Genomic DNA, 14,634 nt, shown 5'->3' with positions numbered 1-14,634 from the left:
TCCTGCCACCCCATCCCAATTCATGTTCCCACGTCAACTACAGTGTGTACTCCTACCCACTCACTGCCTCCTACAGTCATGCAGCACATGCATATCATGTATACCTGTTACCTCTCCCTCCCCACATTCCTTCCTGGCAAACCAGCAGCCTCTCCCCGAACCCCTAGCCGCCCTCCATTAATCCTCCTCTGCCTGCCTCTCCTTCTATCCACCGCATCTGATACTATCCCCATCACACCACCAGTCCACCTGCCAAAATGCAGGCACTGTGTAATGTCGTGTGTGTGTGTGTGTGTGTGTGTGTGAGAGAGAGAGAGAGAGAGAGAGAGAGAGAGAGAGAGAGAGAGAGAGAGAGCGCACGAGCGCATGTGCATTTTACTGCAGCACGTAATAGGATTTTTTCTTTTTGTGTATGCCTATCGACAACTCGGTGTTTTTTGGTGAATGAATTCTGCTAATCCAGTAGTATTTAAGTTTTACCAAAACTTTCTTACAACAAATAATATAAAGAGTGAATTTCCCTAATTGTAGTGTGTATGTGCTCAATCGGCCACACACACTGCCACAGTTTCATGCCTGAGGGAATCCCTGAATGTGCAAATGTTCATATTTTGGATATCTTCTGCACCTCTGTAATAAAGTACGAGTGGGTGTAAACTCGCCTGGCAAATTTCTCAGTGGAAGGAATGCGAAGCATCTTGCAACACAAATTAATAGTTTTCTGTGAAATCCATTAAAAACAATTTCTGCCATTTTCAAATTGTCTTTGATCAACTTCAGATGATGGCTTTGTTGCTTCACAATGTAGTGATGGGCCTCAGTTTATTTTTAATGATTTTATTTAAATTCCAGTTTATATGGCCGTAAAAGTAAGTAGACTCTCATACATCCATTTACATCTAGTATGCACTTACCACAATAAACTTGCTTATCTTTGAAGCAAAATATTATCCATTACACAAAAGAAACAAACTAGTGAAAATGAGTCGTTAAGAGACAAAAATCTGGTCTTTCTAATTGAACCAGTTAGAAAAAAAAATTTGACTGCCATTCCAAGATATTTGACCCTGACCATTATCAAATGTGACTATTAAATTGAAGATAATCAGTTTAGGCCCAAATATTTTAATAACTAAAAAAGCTTAATAGTTAATATTTATCATGTGGTCTAACATGAACTTTCTTGATCAGAGAAACTTATCTTAATATAAAAATGTTTCAGACTGAAGATATCAATCGTTGAAACTGTGGTGGCATGAGTATGGTAAGTTTTTGCCACTTTGAGCAGCAACTGGCAAAAATATGCTATCTCTTTGATCTTGTCCATGCTTTATTTGAATATGGCAACAAAACTGAAGTAGAAACACCAATTTGCATGTTTCTCATTACAATAGTCAACTTGTAAACAGTTGTCGAACATGATGATTTAATCGTAATAATACACTCATTGGCCAAGTGACCTCCAAATTGATGGCCTTAATGCCAAAAGTACAGCAAATCCTGTGCTAAAACTTTACAGAACTGCCTTTGAGATATGTGTGCAGCTACAGTAAAAGTTTTAACAAAATTGGAGATTGCCAACCTCTGGTTGACATGACATGACATGGAATGCCCCATGAGTCTTAAAAATTGTTTGTAGCAGACTTCCCCAATTAACGTTAGTTGCTCCAGAAGAAAATAGTTTGATTTCTCCTCGTGCGGGGGGGGGGGGGGGGGGGGGGGGGGGATTCAATGGCCCAAAGGAAAATTTCCTTTGATTTTAAATACAACTTTTTTACTATTATGTTTTAGCTTATGCCCAGCTGAACAGTTGCAGACCTGCAGTCTGTATCAGGCGGCTTAGATGTTTTTCTGATGTGTTAAGAGAAAACACCGTCATTCGAATAGCAAAGATAAGTTGTCCATTTAAAGTGCTGAAGCAGATAGTCCATCATATGCTCGAAGGTGACTAGAGCATTACATAGTCTAAACAGCATAACTTGGAACTCCCATACAGACTGTGTCTGTATATGTGCAGATGGAAATGTGTGTGTGTGCGCGCGCGCGCACGCGAGTGTATACCTGTCCCTTTTTTCCCCCTAAGGTAAGTCTTTCCGCTCCCGGGATTGGAATGACTCCTTACCCTCTCCCTTAAAACCCACATACTTTCGTCTTTCCCTCTCCTTCCCTCTTTCCTGATAAAGCAACTGTGGGTTGCGAAAGCTTGAAATTTGTATGTGTGTTTGTGTGTTTTTTATTGTCTCTATCTACCAGCGCTTTCTCATTTGGTAAGTCACAGCATCTTTGTTTTTTAATATATAATCTCATTTTTTGATATGTCTAGAATCTGGGCTCATCTTTTAGGCTGGAACTTAGTGTTTTGCAAAGTGGATGGTGCTCCCCTTTTATTCCAGTAGTCAGCCACTGCGGGTATCTGCCATCTTTTAATTATTTCCACTGCTTTTGTCCCTTTTATCGAATGATAGATCTGACAACGATATTTTTGTTGTTCTCTCTCTCTCTCTCTCTCTCTCTCTCTCTCTCTCTCTCTCTGCGCGTGCGTGTGTGTGCGCGCGCGTTTGTTTGTTTGTTTACATTTTAATTCTTCAGCTTTTTCTACCCTGGCTATCCCACAGGAAGAGGGACAAGCCAGACGTCTAGGAGTGAAACAGTTTGTTCAATACTTAATATGTACTCAAACTAATGGGGTTACTTTTACTGCGACAAAGGCAGTATGTTTTGTGGAGCATATTGAAGATAAATTTGGAGAAGTTGAGATGATTAGGAAAAATTCACAATGGATTGCTGTCAATTAAAACTACTTCAGCTGTACCATGTACAAGTCATCAGGCATGTAAACATCTGGGTAACATACTAGTGATCGTTGCCCCACACAAGACTTTGAATATGATCCACAGAATCATCTTCCACCAAAACCAACTGCTCCAAGCAGACGAGGAACTATGAGATAATCTTGAGGGACAAGAGACACATTTTCATGTGTCCAAAACAGTCCAAGGCTAACAGAATAGGTACAGGTGCCTTTATGTTAGCCTCTGAAGAGAATTCCTCATGGAAATAGTTAGCCACAGTGTGCAGGTGTGATGTGAAACCTTATGTCCCACTGCCCATGAGGTGCTTTAGATGCTTGTGCTTTTGTCACGTATCGTCCCACTGCACGGTGGATCCAAAATGAGGCGACTGCAGACAATCACTCCACAAAGGTAGTCCTTGTGAACAACCACTGCTGTGTGTCAGTTGCACAGAACAGTATTCTTCTCATTCACCAGTTTGCTCAGTCTTCAAGAAAGAAAGAAAAATAAGAATATACACCTATTGACAACCTGTCATATACTGATGCATGTAAAAGAATATGAATGCCTACATCCCGTTGGTATGACGCCCAGTTATACAAAAGTCACAGCAATCATTCCCACTACCTGGAACAGGTTTCTCCTGCGGCATCTACCAGTGACAGGCTTTCTCTCAGTATCCCTCACCCCAAAAACCCACAGATCAGAGACCTGACACCAGCTAATGGGTGTGGGTTCTAGTCCTGCCCACTCTTCATCCATCACCACAATCGTCGCGGATAGCCCTTTGGAAGAATACAGGCCACCAAAGGTTGCGGCGGAGGAGGAGGAGGAGAATTGGGTCAAGGCTGTTCTGGTGATCCCAGAGGTGTGAGAACCCCCCACACTCTCGGATTCAGTGGTGTGACCAGTCCTCTTGAACCCTTCACACCAAATCTGGACAACCATAATGTGATGATTCACTGTAACTGTCATGGTTGTCACCATCTGCCGGAACACCTTCACGTTATTCATTCTCTTCTGTGTTTTGTGTTGCTCTACAAGAAATGCACTTCACTGATGACCATTCCCCAATGCTCCATGGCCATTGTGCATTCTTTGGAAACATGTTGGCCCAGGGAGGGCATCTGGAGGAATTTGTACATTGGTTTACACAGCAAGTGGATTCCCCATCATACCACCTTGGAAACAGTAGCAGCGCAAGTTCAAACAACCTCAGCGATCAGTTCTTTCAGTTTTTACATACCCCAGGGAGGCCACCTTTTTGTGATGACCACCTTAATCCAACATCTTTCCCCACTTTTCTCCCACTTGAGGATCTCTGTGTCCATCGCTCCCTGTGAGGGGAGTATCACATTCTATAGTAGGCACCTTGTATTTGACCAGCTTCTGACTGACCATGATCTATCTCCCCTCAGTGATAGTACTCCTACCCACTTCAGTGCTGCCCATGGTACTGGTTCAGTTATCGATCTAACAATCTCCCTCTCGGCCTTGTGGCTTCGCTGCTTTGGTCATCATTAAGGGAAGACCTTTGTAACAGTGACCACTTGCAGAAACGCCAACTGGCAGTTGCATACATCTGCTGTTACCTTCGCCTCCTCTCATATCAAACTTCTCAACAATGTTGTACAAGATGTCTCCAGTGTGACCACACACTGCTAATCCCCTTTCTGCAGATCCCCTCCACCACTGACTCACCTCCACCACTGACTCATGCCATGATGGACCAAGACATTGCAACAGCTATTCAGGTTCACCGAAGACTGCTGTAACATTTTAAGTGACATACTTTACAGACAAAACTTAATACTTACATGTTTAAGTGACTTCATGATAAGGCTCACTATTTAATTAAACACAGTAAGAACGAATGCTGCTACATCTCCTCCCTCAGTACGTACATCTCTTCATCCCAGGTGTGGGCCAAACTGTGTAGTCTTCTGGGCTGGCAACAACTGTTCCAGGTCTTGTCCTTCAGGGTGGTCTTTGTACTCAAGTGTCAGTTCATGCTGAACACCATGCAACATGCACATGCATTGCATTATCATCGGAATCCTCTTCTTGTTCAGCTACCTGCATACTACAGAAACGACAAGTTGAAGATGTGCCCATATGTTCTAACCCCCCCCCCCCCCTTAAGCCAAATCATATAATGAACATTTCATTGACTGTGAACTACTTCAGGCTCTTGCTTCATTTCATGATGTGGCTTCAGGCCCTGATTCGTTTCATAATCACATGATTCGGCACATGAATGTTACTCAGTGGCTACAACTACATAGTGTCTCTTGATGGTTACTGACAGATTAGTCTTGTCAGTATGCTCTGCAAACTGCTTGAAAGGATGGATAATTATACTGAGTTCTCGAGTATTGGGCATTTTGTCCTCCTATCAGTTTGTTCTCTGGGAGGGATGATCCACAACTTACCATCTGGTCCAGTTGGAAGCAGCAATCCAATAGGCTTTTTCGAAATGCCAACACCTCATTGCAGTGTTTTTTACCTGCATAAGGCATACGACACTGCTTGGCCCCATGACATTGTACTTAATCTCCATGAGTGGGGCTTTTGAGGTTCATTCAAATTTTGATCTGTTAGTTTTTATTTTAGCAGCTGTTCAGGGTTCGAGTTGATAAGTCACTCAGCTCTCCACAACTCCAAGAGAATGGCATCACACAGGGCTCTGTTGTAATGTCTCCATCTTCCTCATTGCCATCAATGGGCTGGTGATCTCTGTTGGGTTGCTGGTCACCCCCTGCACTGTATGTTGACAACTTTTGAATTTGGTACAGCTTCCACTCAGTAGTTTCAGCTGAATGCCAGTTTCAAGGCACCATCAGATGGGTCTCTGTGTATACTCTTTTCCATGGTTTCCAATTCTCTCCTGCAAAAATGAAGGTATTGCATTTCTGTTGTCATACCACAATCCGTCCTGACCCAGAACTCGACTTGGGTATCCAGCACTTTAAAGTTGTTGCACATTTCTGTGTAATGGACTTTACTTTTGTTAAAGAGCTGACTCGGCAACCCAATATTCATCAATTAAAAACTAGTTGCATGCAGAACTCGTACTCTTATCAGCCGAAACATTATGACCATTGCCCATTGTGACATTGGATGCTGCCTTCTGGCATTGTGGGCACGTGACGCAGTAACAAAAGTGTGTAAGCAAAGCAGACACTAACAGGGGATCACCCTTGTGAAGATACGGGCTGCAGATGAGAAATCCATTGAGATAAGACTTTGACAATGGGCAGATTATTATTACACAGTGTCTGTGAATACGTATATCAAAAACGGCAAAGCTGGTCAAATGTTGATGATGTGCTGCTGTTGTGAGCATATGCAGAAAGAGAGGTAGGAGGACAGTGAAGCTACCACTAGGTGCTAAATGCTTGTACATCCACAACTCTTCACAGAATGTGGGGTTTGGAGGCTTGTCTGCTTTGTAAAGTAGTATAGATGGTGATCTGTGGCATGTCTGCTGAAAGAGCACAATGCTGGTGCACACACAAATGTTTTGGAGCACACCGATCATTGTGCATTGTTGAACAGGGAGCTCCGCGGCAGACAATGCGTATGTGTTCACATGTTGACCCAACAATGTCATCAGTTACGATTGCCGTGGGCACAGGGTCCATCAGGATTCAACTGTCAATCAATGGAAACCTGTCAGCTCTTCAGATGAATCACATTTTAACACTGAGTTGATGGTCGTCTCCACAAATGCTCTCATCAAGGTGAATGCTGGCTCAAAACGTGCAGCACACCACAGATGCAGGCTGGTGGGAGCAGTATTATGCTATAAGAGACATTCTCCTGCGCTTGCATGGGACTTGCGATAGTACTCAAAGACAATCTGACAGCTGTGAACCACCTGCACCCCTTCATGCTTGATGTCTTCCCTGAAAGCGAGATGTCATCTTTCAGCAGCATAATTGTCCGTGTCTCGAAAGCAGAACTGTGCTACAGTAGTGTGAGGAGCATAATAGTGAACTTACATTGCTGTCTCGGCAACCAAATTCGCCTGCTGTAAACCTTGTGGAACCCATCTGGGTTGCTATCGGGCACCGTCACTCTGTACACAAATCAGCGTCCCGTTATTTATGCAGATTACATGACATGTGCATAGACATCTAATGCCATGTACCTCCGCAAACCTGCCAGCAAAGTGCCGGACTTCTGATACGCAAAATCAGTGATGTATTCTGTTCCAAAGACAGGCAAACAAGCTACTAAGCAGGTGGTCATAATGTTTTGGCTCATCAGTATATATCAATTAATGAGACATTAGCATCCTTTGATGTAAAAAACGTCTACAGTAATGTCCTGCTAAAGGAAACTATTGAAATTATTAGACATAATCTGCTATCCATAACAAGGTCAGCACTGCGGAGTGTACTGAACTAATTGAATTTCTAGATTTTGTTTTAACTTAAAATTTTTCCCTTCAGTGACACAATATATTATCAACAAGGTGGACTTGGGATGGGTAATAGTCTAGCTGGTACTTTAGTGTATGTTTTTTTGAACAATTTATAAAGTAAATTTTTTTGCCAAGTTTCCACAGCTAAAAAGAAGAAACAATTTGTTATAAATGGTGTGTTGATGACATTTTATTACTGATAGTGACACCAGTGAGCTTAGCACATTTGCTCAAGCAGTAGGCAGAATGCACCCAAAAATAACTTGTACTACAGAAGCTGGAAAAGATAATGCCATTAACTGCTGTGATCTTACTATTAAGAAAGTTGACAACAAATATAAGGTTTCAGTTTTCAGAAAAGCTACATGTACATGTAGTATCATCAATGCCAGTTCAGGCCATCCTCCATGACATAAAAAATTCTTCTTCACCTCAAATGATTCACCATCTCCTTCACCTGTCTTTGGCCGAGAGCAAAATATGTAAAGAAGTAAATGATGTCATGCACCCGCACAGTAACCTAAAGAAACATGTAATAAACAGCAGGCAGACGCACTCTCGCCTAGAAAATAGAACCAATAAAGAACAAACGAAAACCATTCCTATAAAATTTCGAGGCAAGAGTCCCAGCACATAGAAAAATGTTTCAGAAAATTTAATGTTAGATGTTTGCTTTCCCAAGTTAACAACGCCCTAAACCAGCAAGTAAAACATAAGCCGAAAAGGGTGTATGACAAATTTGAAGGCTCTGGAGTAGGCAGGATTAATTGTAATAACAGTGATAAATATTATATCTACCAAACTGGCTGCTCTTTTAACATGAGCTTAAGGAGAATTTACACCCATGTAATGAAACTGCTTTGGGATTGCATTAATCAAACACTGGTCGTTCTATAGGGAGCAATGAGAATAGTATACCTATTCTGCACATGGTGCAAAAAGAGCATATGCAACTTGTTAGAAGAACATGAAATTAATAAAGTGAAAAACAAGAGCCAACAAAAGTAATAAATGAGCAGAGCAATTTTGTACACAATGCCTACTTTGCTTTGTTTGACAAATGTTCTACTTTAATGACTGAACACCTTCTCTTCTATATGTCTTGTCTGTTTCACTTAGTATAGAGTGTCTTACCTATTTACTTTGTTTTCTTACATTGAGCATATAACTCTGGTATTTTCTTATCTCCTTCTCTGTTTATGTAATATATTTTATTAACTAGATAATCTTGTTAATGGTTTGGTATGGTGTTGTATCTATTTTCTTGAAATGGTGTGTCGCAGGTTATGAGAGGCCGTCTGGTGGTTATGTTCCTATAACCTCTTGTCGCCTGTGCGGCATTCTGGCGGTAACACCAGCAGAGGGTGCTGATTGTTTACTGCAGTCTGTTTCCACTCATTTGGCTTCTTTTGCTGTGTGTTTTATCATTTTTATATTATTCTGTGTACTCTGTAAGCTTGCTCTTACAAATGTCATTATATTTTCATCTAAAATTCTCCACGAGAGCATATCAGAATTACTGTCACTTAACTATTTCCTTTTTAACAATCTAACTTTTGTCATGTTTTAATTTATTTACACTTTGGTACTGTAATCACGTGTATTACTGATTGTATTCTTATTTTTATTTTATATTGTACAATTATATCATTGAAGAATATGTGTATGCCTATATTAGTGACAGCATGGAGAAGGTCCGCTGGGCTATGGGAGTTAGTAGAAGTCATCCAGTATCCAGTCAGAAAAAACTTCAGTGCCTCTTCGGCCGGGAAGTCGTGCAGATGTTTTTCATCTGGGTCTTAAAGATGTGAATCGTGAGCTCGGCCTCCCATTAGATTGTGAGTGAAATGGAGGGTAGCGAACATGGCAAATGCCTGACTGCACACAGCAATTGTGCAAATCCTGAGACTGGAACCAGGGTTCACTGTCATAAACAAGGATCACTGGAAGACGTTCCACAAAAAAAATTGGAAAGAGCAAGAATAGAGACCTTGGTACTGGCTGCGTGGAATCTGACCATGACGGAAAACACGCCAATGGCAATGGACCTGTAAAATCAATGTGGATAAGTTCCCAGTACTGGGTTGCTGGAGGCTGCAGAGAGAATAATGACCTGGAAGCTGCCTGTTGACTAGCGCACTGGGGTCACACAGTGTTCCAGCTCTCTGTCAATGGTGGGACAGTAAACGTGTGCACTAGCCAAGACTTTAATGCAGGAAGCACCTCAGTGACCTTTGTGTAAGAGCTGTAAAACCTCCTGCCGCAAACTCCTGGAAATGACCACCCAGGTAGCTGTATCATCTGTGGAGATGAGGAGGACCCCCTCTAAGACTGAGAGACGGTGGCGCAAGATAGATAAGTTGTGAAGAGGATCGGACAAGTAGCCCCGAGGATAAGATGGCAAACCTTGTTGTAAGAGGCAAACTGCCTGCTTGCGAATGGGGTTGCGCTGTTGCCTTGACATTCCTGGCACTAGAGAACGGAAAACTGTCTACTGCTTGATGGGAGGGGACATCAAAATGAAAACATATGAGCTCATCCCGATCAGGCTCAGGGTCTGGCCAATGGGCAGCTGGGATAAGGTGCCTGCACCCCATGGGCACATGGACTAGTAATGAAATTAAGGGCTTGTGATTCATAATTAGTTGGAATTTAGTGCAATACAAGAAAATGTGAAATTTGCTGACCCTCATACACAATAGACAAGAGTGTCCTCCTCGACCTGAGAGTACTGGACCTAAGCTGGAATAGGAGTTTTGGATGCAAGCGCCAGTGGCTGCACTGAGCCGTCTGCATTCCAATAGGTGAAGACAACCTCTATTCTGTGCTGCAAGGTGTGCATAGCCAAAACCAATGGTTTGTTGGTATCTAAGATGGGTAGACACAGTGGAAACTGGAGGAGTTCCTTCAATATGGTGAAGGCCTTATTGCGTACTGGAGACTAGACAAAGGGTGTGCGATGGTGAACGCCCCAGGAATGAGCCAGTGGTAATAGGCAATTTTACCGTAAAAAAATTTTTTTAAAAAAAAGGCCTGTAGTTCACGCAACAATGAGGGATGTGGTAGGTCCGTAATGACCTTGACAAGACTCTCCATGGATAGGATGCCCTACCTCAAGCTGACATGGCTCAGATATTCAAGAGATGGTTGGAAAAATTTGAACTTTTGCAGATTTGCAACATGGACCCACAGTCCAGAGTTTTTGAAAGAGGGCCCCTGAAGTTTTGCAGGCAGTTGCTCATAGTATGTCCTGTAAAGACAGTGTCATCTAGGTAGTTAAAACAGTGGAGAATATTGGACATGACCTGTTCCAGGTAGCATTTAAAAATTGCGGGAGAATTTGTCAACCCGAATATCAGTTGTAGGTATTGATAAAGACCAAATGGCATGTTAAAGATCACGACATGCTTGGATTCATCATCCAGGGGAAGTGGTGATGTGCTTTGGAAAGATCAAGTTTGGAGGAGAATTGACAGCCTGCTAAGTGTGTGAACAATTTGTCAGGAATGGGCAGAGAGTGAGTGAGTGAGTGAGTGAGTGAGTGAGTGAGTGAGTGTGTGTGTGTGTGTGTGTGTGTGTGTGTGTGTGTGTGTGTGTGTGTGTGTGTGTGGGCCATGGACTATGAATTTACGATAGCTTCAAGGTCACCACCTTGGATTTTTTAACGATGACAACGGTAATGGTCATTCCCATGAGGAAATTGGAACCCCAGCCACAAGAGGCCAGCTGGTCCAGCCCCACCATGACTTGGGATCAGAGGACCAGGGGAATTTGCCCAGCACAAAAGATTCAAGATGAGCTGACTATTTCAAGGTTATGTGAACTTGAAAGTCTGTGGCATACTGTAGGTCTTTTGCAAAGATACCTAAAATTCTGAGCAGAGTTTCCCAAGACTGATAGTGGACCTCAGCAAATACTATCTGTATGGAGTCCGTGACCAAAAAACCAAAGGCCTGAAAGCCGTAAAACCCAAAAAGGTTAGCTGGACTAACATTGTGGATGACAGTAAATAGGTAAAGTCAGTGATTTGTGTGTAACCTCTACCATGAACTGGCCAAGCAAGAGGATTTGCTGTTTACCATATCCCGTGAGACGAGTGTTTACCAGTGACAGCTGCGGTGAGCCGAGGTCTGAATATGTTTGAGTGTTAAGCCAGAAAACTGTTAGGCCAGTGTCCATCTGCAGGCCAAGTAGTGAAAAAAAGTAATTGAAAAGTAAGTCTTTAATAATTGTTTTTAAACAGCTTTGCACTACTCACATTTTTGTATTTTTAATTTCCACAATGTAAGAGTGTGAGTACTATTTTGTGGTGGATCATATGTATATATCCTCAAGACTATCTATCCCTGCCTCACCATCCTGATAAGTTATATTTATTTGGTTATTTATATCCAAGATAATGATCCCACATATTAGTGTTGTGAAATGTGTATAGTTTGTAAATATGTCAATGTTTTAATTATTCTGTTTCAGTGGGTTGGATCAATTGACCTGAAAGAAAATGAACAAGCTGATGCCAACATTCTTGTGAAACCTGAAGAATCTTGGATTGAGCAGGTATCAACACAGAGTAACCCAAAGAACTCAGAAATTGTTGGTTTTTTACTTTGTCTGAAGACCTCTTGCTGCACATAATGTGGATGTATTTCTCATTTGAGCAGTTATTTGGCTATGTACCTTTATCATTAAATTTGGATTTTAAGTAGGTGTGATCACAGATGAAGAAAAAGACTACTTTGGTGAGGCCTCGCAGAAACTAAAGTGAACAGTTACTGTTTCTGATTGTAGCATTGAACATCACAAATTATAAAAATGTAGGTTACAAACATACAGTAAATAACATATCTTAAATATAGTTCACTATGTGTGCCAGGAAAGAGCAACAGCAGTTCCCCTTGAGTGATTAGAGTCATATATTGAAGTTTGCAAGAGGCAGTGCACTGATACAAGAAGTGACCTGTTGACTAGTGTCGAGCTGTTTGCGCAGTTGTCAGTACTTTTAGGGTTTTACTTAATATGCTTAGTTTCTTCAAAGCGTCTCTTTGAAGTGCTTTGTAAATAAATGAACTAAAAACATTTTATTTTGCAGGAAGTGTATGTTATCAAACAGATTGGTTCTCTCTTAAATGGTGAGAAAATTGATGCTGTAATTTGTGTTGCTGGAGGATGGGCTGGTGGAAATGCAGCCTCGGCAGGTAATTCATTTATTTCCATCAAAACAAATACTACAAAATATATAATATACCTAGAGGAAATTTCTACACGAAATATTGGCAAATGGAAACGCACAGGAAAATGTAAATTACTGCCTTTCACGATCAGGAGCAGCTCCTCATGGCAGAAGAGAGGAAAGATTGGACACCACTTGTCACTTTTCCTACACCTTTATGCATTATAAGTCTCTTTCTCCAACCATTTCTTTTAGTATGGCAGTAGAAGGAACCCAGTTCCAAAAGAAGCAATTTTACATCTTCCGGCACGTTTCCAAATGATTCTGTTTGACAATTATGTTTTCTCTATCAGATGTAAATATTTTCAGGATAATGACCTCTTTCGTCTATGTAGTGTGTGTGAATTTTTAACGATATTGTGACTATGCTGTACAACCATCATTCTGAGAGTCTTCATTCTGAAATCTTTGAAGAGCTGCCCATCTCCATCTCTGCCTAGACTGTGATTTTTTTTCCTCCTACTTATTTCTTACTGCCACCTAACTCTCCATTTTTTCGTATGACAAATGAAGAAACACACACTGCTTTTCCATGATCTTTTTCACTGTTTCAGTGCACTCTTGTGATACTCATCCTTATAGTTGTTCATCAATATTGCCTGAACAGAAAATGTGAAGGCATGAAAAGTTTGATAAAGTGGAGGTGGGCTATGCTATTTTGTTTTGGCTCATCTGACAGCATGTTACAGCACTGTGGTGCAGGGACTGCAAGCATGCACCTGTAAACAAACAAAAATTAATTATGTAACCTTTTTTGTTATAATTTAAACATTGACTACCTTTCATACACTATTATGTTGTAAATACATATTTTGTCATATGCATTATTAATCAACTATAGATTGAATATTATGGGTGTCCACTTTGTGGGATATCCTGAACAATGCAACAGACGATGCAGAATATACTGGTTTTTATGAATCAAGGGGGGGGGGGGGGGCAGCAAAAGTATGTATCTCAAAAATCTCACTGTCAAATATGATGAAAAGTAGTTACAGTGTAAATCATAATTGGTGTAATAAATGAAATGAAACTTTATTGCTAATCGAATAGTTTATCTTCAAACTTTAACACATTTCAAATGCTCGTTCCCATGAGCTATATTTGAAGTGAATGCATTTCTACTTGGTAGTGTGTGAGAAAGACATAGGACAAGAAGTGCAACCAGCTACAGCCTTCTTTTGTCATTTTTCCAGGTTACTGTGCTCTTTGCATTCAGTTCAGAACCTTGAGGTCACCACTTCATGTGCTGAATTGCACACTGTTGAAGATACAAGTTCACAACAGTTTCACTGTTTGGTTTAGAGTTTTTATAGTACAAAATGACCTATGGTGGCAATATAAAACATACAGAACCACTAAAGGTGTCATATTTGTTGACTTAGAAAACCCCAGTGTCTTATAGTAAGACATGCGTCCTGCATCCATATAAATATGGGCCAACCCTGATCTGCTAAGTAGCTGATTAATTATTGATTCAAACCTTTCCTTGACAACAGAAAAATTCCAGTGTCTGATGATGATGATGATGATGATACACCTTGGTGCGATATGCTCTTTAATGTATAGACAGTATCAATTCTGAATGCTTGTTTTTGCTAGAACTATTTTAAATAAACATAAGAGTCAAAATAAAAACATCGAACTTTATACAATGAAATAGTTTTGCCTTACAAAATTATTAAAGTTTTTGGTGAGAAATCAGTTTTAAAGAGACCGTCTGAAGCATTTGGTCTGGCTGCAAACTTATAATACTGCATAGGTTCTGCCTTAAGGAACTATGTCAAAATATCCAAAATAACACCTGCTTTAAACAATGGAAAATCCAGGACAGAATAATAACAATTTTATGAAATGAGTAGTTGCTACTAACCATATAGTGGAGATGCTGAGTCACAGATACGCACAACAAAAAGACTGTCAAACAGTAAGCTTTCAACCAAACAGGACTTCTTATGAACTGGACACACACACACACACACACACACACACGCACACACACAAGGTAAGTGTGTGTGTGTGTGTGTGTGTGTGTGTGTGTGTGTGTGTGTGTGTGAGGGGTGGGGGGGGGGGGGGGGGGTGTTCGTGGAAGAAAGCCTCTTTGGCCGAAAGCTTACTTGTTGACAGTCTTTTTGTTGTACCTATCTGCTGTATAGTGAGTAGCAATTTATTCTTCCCAAAAT

General features: G+C 41.1%; 1 protein-coding gene across 1 annotated transcript in view; it reads left to right on the top strand.

Moving 5' to 3' along the window:
• LOC126481360 (dihydropteridine reductase) overlaps positions 1–14,634 on the top strand; it is a 52,492-nt gene that overhangs the window by 7,327 nt on the left and 30,531 nt on the right. Inside the window, exons 2-3 of the mRNA XM_050105058.1 lie at positions 11,695–11,778; positions 12,311–12,416. Coding sequence (XP_049961015.1) covers positions 11,695–11,778; positions 12,311–12,416 — 190 coding nt within the window. The remainder of the gene's footprint in view (positions 1–11,694; positions 11,779–12,310; positions 12,417–14,634) is intronic.

The sequence above is a fragment of the Schistocerca serialis genome, chromosome 5 (assembly GCF_023864345.2).
Source record: "Schistocerca serialis cubense isolate TAMUIC-IGC-003099 chromosome 5, iqSchSeri2.2, whole genome shotgun sequence".
In the NCBI taxonomy this organism is placed as follows: domain Eukaryota; kingdom Metazoa; phylum Arthropoda; class Insecta; order Orthoptera; family Acrididae; genus Schistocerca; species Schistocerca serialis.
Note: the sequence above shows the minus strand (reverse complement) of the source record. Positions and strands in the feature narration are given on the sequence as shown.